This window comes from Schistocerca cancellata, chromosome 3 (assembly GCF_023864275.1).
Source record: "Schistocerca cancellata isolate TAMUIC-IGC-003103 chromosome 3, iqSchCanc2.1, whole genome shotgun sequence".
Taxonomy (NCBI): domain Eukaryota; kingdom Metazoa; phylum Arthropoda; class Insecta; order Orthoptera; family Acrididae; genus Schistocerca; species Schistocerca cancellata.
Genome location: NC_064628.1, coordinates 681,648,159 through 681,666,957, shown reverse-complemented (window position 1 = coordinate 681,666,957; position 18,799 = coordinate 681,648,159). Strand labels below are relative to the sequence as shown.

General features: G+C 36.8%; 1 protein-coding gene across 1 annotated transcript in view; it reads left to right on the top strand.

Annotated features, from left to right (window-relative positions):
• The window catches only part of LOC126176507 (uncharacterized), a 403,754-nt gene that overhangs the window by 297,860 nt on the left and 87,095 nt on the right, over positions 1-18,799 (top strand). Inside the window, exon 12 of the mRNA XM_049923663.1 lies at positions 8,757-8,950. Within this exon, the coding sequence (XP_049779620.1) occupies positions 8,757-8,950 (194 nt within the window). The remainder of the gene's footprint in view (positions 1-8,756; positions 8,951-18,799) is intronic.

The following is an 18,799-nucleotide window of genomic DNA, read 5'->3' as shown; positions in this document are numbered from 1 at the left end:
TTATTTGAGAAACCTTACAATGTGCCTAGAGCACTGAATTAACAGAATAGCTTGTAATCCAACAGTCATGCACCGTATTGGGTAAAACAATTAAGAGAAATATCACTACTGATATTCATTGCCATGGCAATAATCTTATTAAATGTGCCCAGTGTTGTGATGAAATCAGCTGAAAAATGTACCCAGATAACCATGCAAACAAAACATCTAACATGCGTAGCACATTTAATCGAATTCCACAATCATTGGGCAGACATTAGTTGTTTGTGACACTAACAGAGTCTGAATAAAGAAAGTCTCAGCTTACTCTTCTATTGAGATGATGTTCCACCAGCCCCCATTTGTTTGTAGGATTTCCTAGAAAGATTAAATTGAATTTTTAATGAGAAAAATTCTAGTACATTTCTTTTATCTGTATGTGTGTTAACTGAAAGTATAAGTGTATGTTTATCATTTATACATGAGTTAATTAACCAATTAGTGATTTAAACAGGAACAATGATTTTAAAAATAAAAAATTTCTACCCCAAAAATGAACAAAATCTTTTTAATTGCAAACACGGCAACTGTAATGAAATTCCTTGTTTACATTTACCACTTGGTTATTCATTACAAAACCAGTTAGTTTCTAATAATTTTTGATATTTTTTCCTCTTATGAAATCTATTTTATACAGTGTTGCATGGATTAAGCTCAGTCACTCAGTAATCAGAAATGATCTCTTAGCAGGTACATCTTACCCTAATGACAGCTCACAAACAAGAGAGAGTGAGATACAATACATTTGGTATTGAATAAAATCAGCAGATGCTTTTTTATGAAGTTGTCAGAGCCAGCTATTGATGTAACCTCTTTAAACTTCGCAGCTGCCACCTGTGTATGTTACTGTCAGAACAGTGTACTAATTGGTTCTTGACAGTGCTGCAAGGATGTGCTATTGCCTGTTTGCATGTGTCCTCTTTACACCATGAAGATAAAAATATGACTGTGTCAATATATGCTCTTACAACCTGTCTCCTAAATCTAAGGATTCTTATTCTACTACTGAAAGTAAATGTTCAATATGCATGTTTTTGACAATCGAGCAGCACAGTTATAAGGCTAATATGAAATGGCAGAAAAACCAACACACGTGCAAAAATAGTAACTGCAGAGTTTGAGACCAACTGAGTTGATTACCTGACACTGCCAACTTCTCCTTTCTTTTGACAAGTGTCTCCCATAGACCTCTATCCTCACATATTCTTTTTAGTACTTCTTTATTTCATAATTGTCTGTCCACTTCATTTTTAACATTCTCTCATAGCCTCATATGCCCTATTGTCCCTGTTTTATTTTTGTAAAATTATGTACTTCTGACACATTTTCCAGAACAGCTTTTTCCTCAGTTCTGTATCAATATCTGATGTCTGTAGAGTTCATGTATGGTGATTTCAGTATCTCTGTGTGTATCAGTGACTCGTGCTGACATGCTTGAGTTTAGATCATTATGTGCTCTGTCAAATTATTACAACACTACAAGATCACCCACTTCTTCTATATCACCGTATTCCTGCTCTTCTGTCGTACTGTGGGACAGTTCCTTTAGATCATATAAACCTTTGAGGATTCCTGACATATGTGACCTTTCTTCTGCATTCACTAGAGGTTTTTCATCTGCACTGTGTAGGTTTGGAGCTTTATATTTTGCTTCTCAAAAAATATGTTTACTCATCCTGTATGCCATGTCAACTTTTTCTGTGCTTATATCTTTCACAACATGAATACATGTTTCTCTCATCCATTCCAGTTTAGCATGTTTACACTTCCTGTTAATTTCATACCTGTGCAATCTATACTGCTGTATTCCTAACTCATTCATAAGATTCTTATAGTTTCTTCTTTTATCCATCAACACGAGTATTTCTTGACTCATCCAAGGGTCCTCTACCTTCACTATACCATGTTAACTAATTCACCACATGATGGAAATGTTGAGTTGCAGACAGGCACAATGAAAAACTTCTAAACAAGTACGCTTTTGGAGTTACCATTTGCATGTTTGTATGTTCTAATTCAGAAGAAGGTATTCAAGCAATCAGTCCTTTTCATAATATTGTCATTATTCCATCCTGGATTTTCCATAGTTTGTTAATAATTCCTTCTTTTTTGTATTCCATTCCTCTTTTACTGAAATGCTTTTGGCATTTTTACATAGGCCATTGGTCACTGTCTGTGGAATTTCCATTTTACCTCATTCTGTTTCAAATTCCTGGTTTTCCAACATTGTGTACTTCTTTTCCTGGATGCTCTTCAGTTTAAATTAGCTCTTCATTACTACTATGGTAGATCTGAGTCAATGTCCACACCTGAGTATGATTTGCAATTCAGGATTTGATTTCTGAATATTTCTCTAATCAAAAATAAGTTGATAGCTCACTGTGTCTGCAGGTCTTTTCCAAGTTTACCTTCTTCTCCTGAGATTGTGGAAGAGTGTATTCTCTACAATCAGTTACAGTCCAAGGTAGAGTCCAGAAGTCTCTCTTTCCCCTCCTTTCTTTCACCCAGCCCATATTCTCCAGTAATTTTACCTTAATTACCACCACTGTAATAGCATTCCAATTACCAAGGACTATCAAATTTTTATATTTTGTATATTCTTCTGAGTTCACCAGACAAAAAAATTAATCACCCCAGTGCACATGCACAGATGAATCATTGTCTTTACAGATGGCACCGTGACTGGGTCCCTTGCTCAACCACATGCTTACTGCCTCTGCATGAGCATCAGGTAGTAGCAGTCAGTGAAACATTTATGTTTCAAGTAGATATTGTACATAAACATGGATAAATGTAAGGACGTGACAGAGTGGCAAAAATGGACGACCACGTTTGGCTGTCCATGTCGACGAGCAGTAGTGTAACATATGTGACCATGAAACATGACGTAAGAATAATGGTTGGAAAAAGATCCTGACTGAGAGGGACTTGAGATGCATTTCATGGCTTGTGAATCAAAATCACTCCAAACCCAACAGGAATTGCTGCAGACAGTGAATGAAGATCCATCACACCTGTTAGCAAGAGAACATTGTGATGGGAACTACACTCAGTGAACGTCTGGAGTCGGGCGCATTGCAAGAGGCCATTGCTGACACAAGCACATAAAGATGACAACAGCAATATTCATTGGGCTGGAAGAATATGTGACTGGTTTTCTGAATGCTACCCCATCCTTTAACATCTGATTGGCGTGCAAAATCACCTGACTTGAACCACATAGAAAATCTGCTGGAAGATGGAGTAAAACACCAACATCTGCAGCCCCAAAATGTGATGGAACTGCATGATTAGACAGTCAGTGAATGGCTTAACTGGATTTGACATTTGTGCACAAACTTGTGGACTCACTTACTAACCAAATCCATGCAGTTATCAAGTCTAGGAGTGGAATTATGCGGTATTAAATGATGCTTGTAAGGATTTCTTTAGGGGCAATTAATTTTTTGTCTGGTGAGCTTATTTCCTCATATATTCTCTCCATTTCCTCATAGACCTCAACAATTGTGGTTTGTGTATGAAAGATCCAGACCTAAAGACTCTTAAAGTTGCCCACTTCACACCGGTACACAAGAATAGAAACAGAAGTAATCCACTGAATTATACACTCAAATCACTTATATCAATTTGCAGGAGGATTTTAGAACATTCAAACATTATGAAATACTCCAAATAAAATTATCTATTGACAGATGGCCAACACAGATGCAGAAAATATTTTTCTTGTAAAACTCAACATGCTCTTTATTCACATGAAGTACTGAATGCTGTTGACAGGGGATTTCAAGTTGACTCCATATTTATAGATATTCAGAAGGTTTTTGACACTATTCCTCACAAGATTTTTGTAATAAAATTGTGTTCCTGTAGAGTTCCATCTCAGCTATGCAGCTAGATTATAATTTCCTGATAGAAAGTTTGCTGTTCTTAGTAATTGATACGAAGTCATCAGCTGAAGCAGAACTCATATTTGGGGTTCCCCATGGAAGTGTTATAGATGCTATGCTGTCCTTAATGTACTTATAAATGGTTTAGAAGACAATCTGAACAGCCCTCTTAGATCGTTTGCAGGTTTACATAACATTTGATTGACAGGACATCCACAAATGGGGTGATGCTTATCATCCAGTAAACTCATCAAAAGATCAATACAAATTACAGAATAGTGTGTACAAGTTATCTGTTGCTGCTGAAAGTGGCAGTTGACCCTGAACAATAAAAGTATAAGGTTTGCCACATGAGTACTAAAAATTTATGTTAAATTTCAGTTAGATGAATTTGTATTATTTGGAAATAGGGGAAGAGTGTCACAAATATGATAGGTGAGTTGGGGTAGCAGTCATTAAAACGAAGGTGTTTTATGTTGTGATGTGATCTTTTCACAAAATTTCAATCATCAACTTTCTCACCTGAATGTAAAAATATTTTATTGACTTCCACCTACATAGGGAGAAATGACTATCTTGATTAAATAAGAGAAGTCGGTGCTAGGGCAAAAAGATTTAGGTATTCATTCTTACCATGTACTATTTGAAAGTGAAACAGTTGAGAAATAATTTGGAAGTGGTTGTATGAACCCTCTCCTAAGCACTTAAGTGTGAATTGCAGAGCGGTCACATAGGTGTAGAAGTAAATATGTTGGATTAGTTTTAGTCCTAGTAACTGACCCTGGTACCTACTTTTCTGCTCATAATGATACCTACACCTGTTACACCATTCACTAATGCTGTGACTAATACCCTCAAACCATCTGATTAGAAATCTCTGTCCTCTTTCAATTTTACCTCACTAATACTTGCCAAGCTTAACTTTAATCTGACATTGTCTCTTTTTAGATTCTCCAGTTTCCCTACAATGTTCGTGTTTCTAATGTTCCACACTCTGATTCATTGACATTTGCCTTTTTCATCCTCCTCCTGATAACCTCTCTGTGGGCAGTCCTCGCATGGAAATTTGAAGAGGGGGGCTATACACTGTGTAAGTTTAACACAGAAGTAAACATTGTCCTTTGTATTCCGCTGTGTTCGTTGTTACTTTATAGAGTCTTCTTCCAATTGTTAATAAATCATGTTCTGTTGAATAGTCATGTATAATTACTGTGATATTTTTATACTGCAGCTGCCTCACAAGTAGCACATCACCTTACTGGTGCATTTAATCTGCAGCTGCAGTGCAAAAATATGTGTGCCATGTCTAATGTAAAAATATATTGTCGATATTTCACCATAAAATCAAGTACTGAGCTAGTCAATCTACTGATAATCTCTCAACTCAACTCAATTTGGGGGATCTAGTTACAACTGGAGCTGTCATCTGCTACTTTGATGAGGACCCGATAAGAACAGCATCCATGAAACCATAAAGGAACCATATATACACCTTTGACTGTGGAGCACTTTTTACAAAATTATCAACTTTTCCTGTCACACATGACTGTTTTCTTCTTGTCTTACCAAGAGTAGACAGTTTACTTTTGTCACATTTTTCTTTCTGTGTGCATAATACACCTGACACAGAAACTCTGATAAACTGAGACATTTTTCCTGTAATCTACTGTAACAGTAGCAACATTTTTTTCTAAAGTCTTCTCAAAGACATTAAATAAAACCTGGTTCTCACTGCTTTGCATGGTTTCCTGTACCTATGTTTCACTACAGAACATGGAACAACTTCACACTTAATCTACCTAGCACCCAACGCCTCAACTATACAGTGAGTTGTTACCTCTAAACCATACATTATTTGTTTGTTAGCTTTCAGTTATTGTAATGAGTGTACTATGATATCCTCAAGAGATGTGTAGGAGGATGGCAAAGACCAAGCAATGTTCAAGGAAGGGAAGTGGGAGAACAGAGATCAGTGTTATGTGATGTGGAACTGGAAATAGGATGAGTACAATAGAGATAAAGGAGGCAAAGGAAAAATGATACAGTTGTGACAGAAGATGGAGGCAGAGCTGGAGTAAAGAATATGCCAGAAAATACTGTTAGCCTACCAAGAAAACTGAATGAGACACTGGAGAGGGTAAGCAGGTAGATATGTGGAGTGGGTGTATCTTGGCAAAATTTTTGTACCTGCTGTATTACAGTGAAAGAAAATTGTTGTTGACTGGTCGCACCATGGGGAGGGATGAAACCACCTAAGGAGACAAAGGGACCTTCAGCAGTCCTGCTCACCAAAGCACCTGAGTGACTAAATGACACAATGAATTGTGATCAATTGATTTATGCCTGATGAAACTTGGAATAAGAGCTGGACAGGCCTGCTGAGAACTATGAGTTGAGTAAGAGTGATTTATCCTGCTTTAGATGCACTACAGATGGCACATTAAAGCTAATAAATTGCACAGAATAACCATCACCTGAAGGCTCCAGCACCTTCCTTCTGCACTTAGTAGAATGGATCAAGTTTCATGCTGATCTGCAGGACATTGCATACTTGAGATCAGTGTCAAAAATCTTGACAATGACTCTATGCTAGAAGTCCAGGCAGGAAGCTTGTACAATTATAAGGCTCTGAAGCCTTATCTCAAAAATTAAATTGTCAGTACACCAGAGAATATGGTGCAACAGAAGAAGAAGAAGTCAACAGCCAAGGCACTCCTTCAATGGCTACTGTGGCTGTACAAAGAACAGACAGTCCAGAATGGACTGTTATGTGCTGGGTTTGGGGATGTACACAACCAGATTAATAAGACAAGGCCACAGCTATTCACTCCAGTAGATGATACAGCTGAGAACAAATGGGAGGAGAAAGAACTTAGACCATGTCTTTGAGCTGCATAAGCTCTTAGGCTTCTGAATTAAGGGGGAACCTCTCCCAGTTGTATTTGACACAAAGCCCTAGTGCTTTAAGTGTTAACAAGAGAGTCGTGAGACAAAATATTACCACAGTGAGACCACATGTGTCAAATGCGCAGGCAATCATGAGAACTACAACTACTCACTGAAGAGAGAAGACCAACTACTACATGCACAGCACACGAACTGGAAACCTCCCAGAGAGTTGATTGAGGTGATGGTTAATGTAGCTGTGTCCCAGCTTTATGATAAGCTTGAAGGTAGGCTACTGGATAAGAAGCAGCTGTGCTCACTTTGGCAAAATACATTGTCATCAGGGCTTTACACTGTTTTCCCTTACTGTAAGGTGAATACCAGAACAATCCCTGAAACTACCCTCCAAATACCTTCCCAATTGTGAGATAAAAGAACCTCCCCCATACTGGCATCACACTAAAAAATAATGGATATTCAACACAGAACAAACTGCTCTTACCCTGTATCTGAACAGGGGCATATAAGAAAATCCTAATACTGTCCACCCTCCTCCCTAGGAGGAAGTAATGAAACATGAAAAAAATTTAAAAAAAAGTATAAAGACTGTATGAGAAAAACAAGGTGACAGAAAGTTTCATATAGAAGTGAGAGACAAATGACAGGGCAAAAGTCAAAATCTTACATGGAATAAGTTGAGGAGCAGATCCAACTGGTAAATAAATGACAAAATAAACGAAAATATTAATGGCAATGAGAAGAATGTACATAGCTATGCATACCATTGACTAAAAGGACAATGTAGACAGCATAATTCATCAGACAGACAACAGGCATCTGATTTTTGTATTGCTGTTATTGTGCTCTTCCTTCTGAAGACAGGTTTGATGCTGCTCTCCACACTACTCTATCCTGTGCACATCTCTTCACCTCTGAATAACATCTGCTACATACATCCTATTTGGCTCTGTTTACTTGTTCATGCCTAGGTCTGGCTCTATAGGTTCTGCCTCCCACACTTCCTCCAATAGTAAACTGGTGATTCCTTGATGTCTCAGAATTTGTGAATGTTGAACTTTCATCAGTGTCAAGGTAATTTTGCTATGTGATCCAATTATATTTTTGATGACTCTGGCTTTCATTTCTGTAACAGAATGAATTAATGTGTTGACATATGCCAACCTAGAATGAAGAGTACAAACCACATCCACTACATTTAATTTCTGAACATCAGTTACTAACTCAGTATCATTTAACAAGTTAGTGTATATTGCTGGAACACTGGAGCGTTTTATATGGTGATGAAAATGTGTAGGTGGCTCCTCTTTCAAAGAATGCAAACAGATGCACATAATTATAGGCATATATTCCTAGTGTCACTCTGTTACAGAATTATGGAATACATGTTATTCCTGTATCTTATGACCTATTTTGAGGCAAAAAATTTCCTGTGTAGAATTTAGCAATTGCGAAACTCGGCTCACTCCTTTTGTCCACAACTTCCCCAGGGAAAGGAGACTGCATTGTCTATGTTGATGCCTTGTTTCTTGGCTTCTGAGAGGCGTTAAATACCATTCTGGACTTTAGCGAGAAAAATGAGAAATTTTGGTATACTGGACTAGCCTTGCGTCTGGACTGATGACTTTCTAGCAAGTAGTACTTAGAGTGATATTCTCAATTGATTCAGTGTCATATTACCAGTCTATTTGACATTATTATATCTTTTCCCTATTCCAATTTCCTCCTTAAATAGCAAAAGATAATGACAGGAAGTTTAGTGCTGAAATTTTTATGTGGCTATTGGTAGTTGTCATAGCTTATGATTTATTGCCAAATTGTTTTCCTCATTTAATTTTTACCTTTTATTGTTCACTAGATTTTCATGATTTTGTGATATCTAAATCATTAATTGTTTTCTCATTTTTGTTCTGTGTCATCTTAAAGGACATTGCATCTGTATGCTCAAAAAGAATGTCACAATACGAAGCAGTTAGTAGCAGTCAAGCAGATGTAGGACATCCAGGTGAAGTGACATCTCTTGAGAAATCACCACTTCACAGTCAACTTAGTGAAGTTCAAGCTGATGATACAAGTTCACCTTCTGATGAAATGCTTCTGCCGAAGCCACCAAGTCAATCGTAAGAAGATACTTTTATAGAATTTGTGTGCTGTAAAATTATGTTGTAGTAGTCTTCATCTCTTCATTATCCTTGAAGATATCTTTCTTTTCTTTATCTCTCTCCACCAGGCACTGAGTTTCATGATGTAATCCTATACAGTAATTTTAGTGCCATATAATACAAGTTACTGCAATGATTTCTTTAGGAAGCTAATTCTGTGATCATTTATGTTAATCTTGTTACCTGTATATTGGCATATCACTGACTTCAAGACCTGTTTGCTTCTTTTATTAAGTGAACGTAACAGACTACTGAAGTATTTGAGAAGCAAAAGTTCCAAAACCAAAGAACATTAAGATACTTATGTAAAAATGAAATACTAGTTTTCATTTTGAATGTGAGCAATGATGAAAATTGAGAATGTGTTTTCAAATTTCATTGCACCAGATTAAAATAAAAAAAAAAAATTAGTCTTTACTTCTGTTAAATGCTTTAATTGGTAATTGAAGAAAATCTTACATCATAAAACAAATTTTTGTAGTCTTTTGTCTGCGATCCATGTGGAATGTGTACTGAATAATGGTAAAGAATATCATGTAATGATAATTGGCTGATCTAATAATGGTTCAGACCATAGCCCTTACACATCACTGAGTATTGCCCTTATATTAATATGATATGGTGTCGCTCTTTGAGTGATATGATAAGACCTGGCTGATGCATTCTTTTGATGTGCAAATGCAGAACTTTAGTAGTCATTCAACAAAATGCAGCAATCAGATAAGGGTGTGATTGATTCATCATCCCTCATAATGTCACTCCACACAAAGTGTGACATAAATCTGAATTTTTCCTAATGTAAAATTTTTTCAAATAATACAAATTTGAATATTTTCTAATCTAAACCTTTCTGAAGGACAGAGCTGCTGAATAACTACATATACAGTAAGAGCAACTTGGTGTAAGATTCAAAGTATGTTTAGGCTTTTTCATCAAAACATTAGAAGGTTGTTAAATGAAAAAGATGAGCTTCTCACATCACACAGGGAACTGAAAAACTGGAAGGTATTTTTACCTTGAGTTAAATATAACTGATAATCATTTGAAAGTCACATAAATTAAGCAGATGCACCTGGAACAATATAAGGTAGCATCACATAATTGGAGGCAAAATGTAATGAAAGGTGGAATCCCTGATATATACAAAAACTGGATTAAAGTCACAGATTCAGATAAACTTTGCATTGAGCAATTATTTAAATGCTGTGCTTCAGTGATAAACATGGGAACATACAAGACAACATTTCTGAGAGTTTACTATCCTCAAACAAAATGTTTTATACTTCATCAGGTAATTATAGAGAGTACTAATAATATATAATAAAAATAATTGTAAAATCATAGTGTATTTCAATACTGATTTCATCTTGGATACTTCTGACTGAGTCGGTGATGTCCAGTTTTGATCTATTTCTCCAAAGTAGCATTTTGACAAGAATAGAAAGACAAAGCACAACTCATTTTTAAATTCAACCATCTTTCATGAAATAGATGTAATCCCTAAAGTAAATACATTGTCTGTTCATGATGGTCAAATAGCAATGTTAAAGCATCTCCATCAAACAATTTTAGCACAGTCGAGAAAAATTAACATTTACAGAAACATGAATGCTGACTCAATCACACTATTGAGAGAGAACTTACAGAATGAACAATGGGAAGAAGTTTGTCAATGGCACACAGTAGATAAGAAATTTAATTTGTTCCTAAAGTAATTCTTACAACACACTACATCAAGTTTTTCTCTACAGCAGGCTATGGACAATAATGGTGAAAGCCAAAAGAAAAACTGGGTAGTATAAAGGATCAAAGTATTTTATGCCAAGAAGAGAGAACTTTTTTAGTGCAGAGCACTAACCCTAATAAATTAATAAACATACAATGCTAGAAACTGCAGAATTCTTTACTGCATCATACACTACAGTAAGTAAAAAAATCCAAACAAAGAGATAGAGGGGCTGGCCAGTACTTACCTCAGCTCAGTACAGCCGATAGATACACAAAAAACAGAACAGAACTGAAAATTTATGTTCCTAGCTTAGCTTTCGGAACAAATGTTCCTTCATCAGGGAGGAGAGAGGGGAAAGAAAGGGAAGAAGGGAAAGTGGACTCAGTTACTCACAACCCAGGTTATGAAGCAACAGGGAAAGGAAAACAGGGAGGGTAGCAAGGATGGAGGCATGGTTGTCAAACCATGGACAAGACCCAGGTCCAAGCCCTGCCCAATTGACTCACCCAGCACACCCTACTCTAGTCCTGTCACATGTTTATTCTACCTCATCACAAGCAGGGATTCCTGTGAAAGAAGCCACATCATACACCAGCTCTGCTACAATTTCTGCACAGCATTTTATGTAGGCATGATCACCAACTTGTGGGCAGCAGGCAAATAAATAATTATTCTTCGCTGTTTACAAGAGCCTAATCCTATTTTTTCGGCCAGCCAGATAATAATGAAATACATGCTGACCATAATTTCCAGTCTGCAAACTCACATTATTCTTCGTATTCACTGAAGGAAAATGTTCCTACTTGCTATTTATTCAGCGGGATCAGGAACTGTGACTATAAATAAAAGTTTTGAATTGTAACTGATTAATATATTCTGTAAACATTCACACACACAAAATATAATAATATCCTTGATAATAATAATAATAATAATAATAATAATAATAATAATAATAATGTCCTTGTTGGAAACAGCACTATCTACAGTTCAAAGGTGACCTCTACAGGAAGTTCCAAGTACACTGGTCCATCATCATGACCTCTAATCATCGAAGTTAATTGCTCGCCTTAAAAGTAAAAAATAATCTCACCACATGCCATGCAGTTTTGTTAACATTATAGGCAACACACAAAAAGTTACTTCCATGAAATCTAAGCGATCCTGGTTGGTGTAAATTCCTTGTGAGTTCCCTTCCTACTTTTACCAAAGATGCGTTTTGTAGCTGTGTGACTGTTACGCCATCCAAGGCACAATGCTCGCACGTGTTTGACTGATGTGGGCAGCTTGATATCTCAGTGTGAAGTATCTCACTGGTTGTGTTTGTATATTGGCACAGTTGACTTCCGAAAGGAACATCTATCATCAACCAGTCTAGGCACAGGTAGCAACATCTAAATGACCTCTTTTTCAGTCACATGTTAATTAATATCTCTGTTCTTTAACAATTTACAGTCTTCTTAATTTTTATATGAATAAAGTTAAGTTTGATTTAGTTAATGAAAAAGTTTTAGCGCAACTGCATTTAAACTTCGCTGGCTGGAATTTTTAGAATGGAACCGACAGTCGAACATGATCTCTGAATTGCCTCTTTAAGATTTGTTGTAATGATTGTCATTTATAATAAAGTCTTGAAACTTGGTACAGCTGTATTATTTCATCATTGTAATTAAGTGCTGTAATTAGAACTTCCTATAACAAATACAAATGATACTTAATCTAATATGACTAAGGATATTTTTGTTCCAAAAATGATTTTTGGTAAATGACTTGAAAACTAATAGAGGCAGCTTAATGGAATCATATAGTTAATGTTTTTATGTAAAACTGAGACGACATATGAATTTTCATCTTCCTGAGTCTAATATTTAGCACCTGCAATTTTTTGTAAAAATTCCAATTTTGACTAAAATATTGTCCCAGTCAAATTGAGACTTGTAACTTTCAATTGTGACATACATTTGCACATTCTGAACAATTTTTAGCTTTCTAGCTTCATTATTTAGTGCCACTTATTTTTTTCTTAAAGCAATATACATAGCGAAACATATTGATTTGATCATTGTAAGACTTCACAATGGTAACATTAATATACTGAAGCATACACTCTTAGATTATGTTGCAATTCTTTGTATGCTAAGCACAGGTGTGATATGATGATGTAGCACTGGTAGTAGTGAACTGGGATAAGTCCCAGCACACTCACTCAACTCTGTGTCTCTCATGGTGATCCAGTGCTGGTTTTGCCACATCACTCCCTATTTATTTTTGAACAAAATAACTATTAGGAACATGTGATGTTACTACATCTGATCTCTTTTAAATGAAACTGATTTAAGTTAAATTTCCCTTAATACTAACCCTCAAAATTAATGTATATAAAGAAAAACATGATTTAGTGGGTTCTTAGAAATCATGTACATAAATAACATAGAAACATGAAACAAAATTTTTGGTTAACTAGACCCACAAAATTAATATATATATGGAAAAACATGATATAGCGGATTTTTACAAATCATATACATAAATGACATAGAAATATTTAATAAAATTTTTGATTAACAAAATTAATTTTGTGATTTAAGGTTTTCAGTCTGTAACTGAAAGAGAAATGCACAAAAACATTTTGCATTTCAGTACTCACTCATTTAGTCACAACTGTAGGCACTGTTGTGTGTATCCTTATGAACCACTTTCACTAAAACATTTAAGCTAGAGGGTGGGAAGTCACTATGTGTGGCATTCTTCATGATACTCTATTACAAAAAGGGAAAGGGGAGGAGACATTGTGGTAGATGTTCTCACTTCTTTCTCCATACAGCTTGTGAGCTACCTTTTATGAATCCTCCAAGTCCCTGAGAAACAGATAACACATCCTAAGCTTGTGTTCTCAACTTACATCTAAGGGAGGACAAAACACATCCTATGTTCTATTTTCCTTCTATAATTTAAGTAATTAATTGAGAAGTTGTTAGAAAAAAATTTTTCCTTTTCTTTTAAATTATTATATTTTAAATTATTAACTTTTTCAAAATGATTATTGACAATCACCACTTCATAAAATCGTGATGTTATGCTTGCTCACTTTTGCTAGTTACTTCATTGTTATGCTTGAATCACAGACTTTGCAAAATATTTACTTTTATATAAACCATACCTATCATGCTCTGAAAGTCAACATAGGTTTATGAAATAGTCACATTTTGGGCTAGTTTGCAATTTACTTCATTACATTAGCTGTTGCTTTACTTAGAAAATTGAGTAACCTGTATCAGTTCTATCTTAAAATGGCTCAATTATCATATGGATTAGCATGCTAAAGAAGTCATTTGTTTGACAGCAGTTACTTTGCTTTGTTACACACACCATTAAAAAGTTGTTTGTCATACCAATACTCTACAATCTACATTTCTTAAAACGTTTAACCATGGACCTTGCCATTGGTGGGGAGGCTTGCGTGCCTCAGCGATACAGATAGCCGTACTTTAGGGGCAGCCACAACGGACGGGTATCTGTTGAGAGGCCAGACAAACGTGTGGTTCCTGAAGAGGGGCAGCAGTCTTTTCAGTAGTTGCAAGGGCAAAAAAAGTCTGGAAGATTGACTGATCTGGCCTTGTAACACTAACCAAAACGGCCTTGCTGTGCTGGTACTGTGAATGACTGAAAGCAAGGGGAAAGCACAGCCATAATTTTTCCCGAGGGCATGCAGCTTTACTGTATGGTTAAATGATGATGACGTCCTCTTGGGTAAAATATTCCGGAGGTAAAATAGTCCCCCATTCGGATCTCCAGGCGGGGACTACTCAAGAGGACGTCGTATCCGGAGAAAGAAAACTGGCATTCTATGGATCGGAGCGTGGAATGTCAGATCCCTTAATCAGGCATGTAGGTTAGAAAATTTAAAAAGGGAAATGGATAGGTTAAAGTTAGATATAGTGGGAATTTGTGAAGTTCGGTGGCAGGAGGAACAAGACTTTTTGTCAGGTGAATACAGGGTTATAAATACAAAATCAAATAGGGGTAATGCAGGAGTAGGTTTAAAAGAATAAAAAAATAGGAATGTGGGTAAGCTACTACAAACAGCATAGTGAACGCATTATTGTGGCCAAGATAGACACAAAGCCCATGACTACTACAGTAGTACAAGTTTATATGCCAACTAGCTCTGCAGATGATGAAGAAATTGATGATATGTATGATGAGATAAGAGAAATTATTCAGCTAGTGAAGGGAGACGAAAATTTAATAGCCATGTGTGACTGGAATTCGAGAGTAGGAAAAGGGAGAGAAGGAAACATAGTAGGTGAATATGGATTGGGGGTAAGAAATGAAAGAGGAAGCTGTCTGGTAGAATTTTGTACAGAGCATAACTTAATCATAGCTAACATTTGGTTCAAGAATCATGAAAGAAGGTTGTATACATGGAAGAATCCTGGAGATACTAGAAGGTATCAGATAGATTATATAATGGTAAGACATAGATTTAGGAACCAGGTTTTAAATTTTAAGACATTTTCAGAGGAAGATGTGGACTCTGACCACAATCTATTGGCTATGAACTGTAGATTAAAACTGAAGAAACCACAAAAAGGTGGGAACTTAAGGAGATGGGACCTGGATAAACTGACTAAAGCAGAGGCTGTACAGAATTTTAGGGAGAGCATAAGGGAACAATTGACAGGAATGCAGGAAAGAAATAAAGTAGAAGAAGAATGGGTAGCTCTGAGGGTTGAAGTAGTGAAGGCAGCAGAGGATCAAGTAGGTAAAAAGACAAGGGCTAGTAGAAATCCTTGGGTAACAGAAGAAATACTGAATTTAATTGATGAAAGGAGAAAATATAAAAATGCAGTAAATGAAGCAAGCAAAAAGGAATACAAATGTCTCAAAAATGAGATCGACAGGAAGTGCAAAATGGCTAAGCAGGGATGGCCAGAGGACAAATGTAAGGATGTAGAGGCTTATCTCACTAGGGGTAAGATAGATCCTGCCTACAGGAAACTTAAAGAGACCTTTGGAGAAAAGATAGCCACTTGTATGAATATCAAGAGCTTAGATGGAAACCCAGTTCTAAGCAAAGAAGGGAAAGCAGAAAGGTGGAAGGAGTATATAGATGGTCTATATAAGGGTGATGTACTTGGGGACAATATCATGGAAATGGAAGAGGATGTAGATGAAGATGAAATGGGAGATATGATACTGCGTGAAGAGTTTGACAGAACACTGAAAGACCTGAGTCGAAACAAGGCCCCGGGAGTAGACAACATTCCATTAGAACTACTGACGGCCTTGGGAGAGCCAGTCCTGACAAAACTCTACCATCTGGTGAGCAATAAGTATGAGACAGGTGAAATACCCTCAGACTTCAAGAAGAATATAATAATTCCAATCCCAAAGAAAGCAGGTGTTGACAGATGTGAAAATTACCGAATATCAGTTTAATAAGTCACAGCTGCAAAATACTAACACCAACTCTTTACAGACGACTGGAAAAACTGGTAGAAGCCAACCTTGGGGAAGATCAGTTTGGATTCCGTAGAAATGTTGGAACACCTGAGGCAATACTGACCTTATGACTTATCTTAGAAGACAGATTAAGGAAAGGCAAATCTATGTTTCTAGCTTTTGTAGACTTAGAGAAAGCTTTTGACAATGTTGACTAGAATACTCTCTTTCAAATTCTGAATGTGGCAGGGGTAAAATACAGGGAGCGAAAGGCTATTTACAATTTGTACAGAAAGCAGATGGCAGTTATAAGAGTCGAGGGGCATGAAAGGGAAACAGTGGTTGGGAAGGGAGTGAGACAGGGTTGTAGCCTCTCCCCAATGTTATTCAATCTGTATATTGAGCAAGCAGTAAAGGAAACAAAAGAAAAATTCAGAGTAGGTATTAAAATCCATGGAGAAGAAATAAAAACGTTGAGGTTCACCGATGACATTGTAATTCTGTCAGAGACAGCAAAGGACTTGGAAGAGCAGTTGAATGGAATGGACAGTGTCTTGAAATGAGGGTATAAGATGAACATCAACAAAAGCAAAACGAGGATAATGGAATGTAGTCGAATTAATTCGGGTGATGCTGAGGGAATTAGATTAGGAAATGAGACACTTAAAGTAGTAAAGGAGTTTTGCTATTTGGGAAGCAAAATAAATGATGATGGTTGAAGTAGTGAGGATATAAAATGTAGACTCACTATGGTAAGGAAAGCATTTCTGAAGAAGAGAAATTTGTTAACATCGAGTATAGATTTAAGTGTCAGGAAGTCGTTTCTGAAAGTATTTGTATGGAGTGTAGCCATGTATGGAAGTGAAACATGGACAAAAAATAGTTTGGACAAGAAGAGAATAGCAGCTTTTGAAATGTGGTGCTACAGAAGAATGCTGAAGATTAGATGGGTAGATCACATAACTAATGAGGAGGTATTGTATAGAATTGGGGAGAAGAGGAGATTGTGGCACAACTTGACAAGAAGAAGGGACCAGTTGGTAGGACATGTTCTGAGGCATCAAGGGATCACAAATTTAGCATTGGAGGGCAGTGTGGATGGTAAAAATCGTAGAGGGAGACCAAGAGATGAATACAATAAGCAGATTCAGAAGGATGTAGGTTGCAGTAAGTACTGGGAGAAGAAGAAGCTTGCACAAGATAGAGTAGCATGGAGAGCTGCATCAAACCAGTCTCAGGACTGAAGACCACAACAACAACAACATGTGCCAAAATTTATCTGTTAATTCACCATCTGCCTTAAGCAAGATTACATGTTTCTAAACCTTTTTGTGAGATGCTAGGGAACTACTCACTAATTTTCCATCATTTTGCCATACATGTCAGCCTACTGACTTCTTTACTCCTATTTCTCCCTATTTTTATTTAACCACATATTTCAAAATTTCTCTCTCCCTTTTATCTTTGTCAGCCTACTGATCTTACTATTTACATAAATGCAACACATCTCCTTTAATAAACATCACATTGCTTTGGGTTGCCTCTGATGGCACCACTTTATTACCCTGTCATACATGCAGACAATCTTACTTCCAACTGAGTATTATTAATTTATTCAGAGTTTATTGTTTCAGATTTTAGGAATTTACAGCTTCAGTTACTTTGCTTAGTGCAAAGTGTCTGATTTTTACAGTTACTAATCCTTTTTGTGGATCTCATTTATTATTTGTAGACTTTGTCCATTATTTTTCTATCATTGGTGCTCGTAAGTTGCTCATCGCTATTTTAACATTTAGAATTTTCTATTGCAAAGTGCCTCTCACATTCTCTTGTAAGTCATCATTCAGGTATAGTCACTTTTGGGGATAATTTTTACTTACTAGGAAGACATTACAAACAAATAGCATATGTACAGCATACTTTCTATAGACAGAACAGAAGAAGAGAACAGAACTTGAAAGGGACATAAAGTTTCATCCAGCTGGGAGTGCTCTGTGTGCCAAACTGCATACCCACCAAAGAGTGGCAGACTCCCTACAGACTTTAATTACTGTCAGCTTTGAAAGTCTTCAGATCTACTATGTTTCAGTGTTAAAACTAATGGGGGAAGATTTTGCTTCATGCCTTCTTTTTCTGTCCAAGGCCCTTGTATGGGTGTTTAACGTAGCCTATACCTTCTTTTGTCTATAGATCTGTGAGGCAGGACTGGAAAATCAACACGCATGCAGCACTTCACTGTCCACCACCCCCACCATACTATTCCTCCCCCTCCCTGCCCCAGCCTCCTCCTTACCCCCACCTAGTCGCCACTCCCATCACGGACCGGTGCTGTCGCTCGCAGTGTGGTTTCAGTTGCCTGAGACTGCGGTCATGTGTGTGAGTTGCTTTGTGTGTGTGTGTGTGTGTGTGTGTGTGTGTGTGTGTGTGTGTGTGTCTATTGTTGACAAAGGCCTTAATGGCCGAAAGCTATAATTGTGAGAGTCTTTTTTGTTGTGCCTATCTGCGACTCAGCATCTTCACTATATAGTGAGCAGCAACTTTCCTTCTCATAATATTGTTACATTCCATCCTGAATTCCATTGTGTGATGTAACCCTCTTGGTCATATTTCCCTGTGGAAAATATGCTGAGATC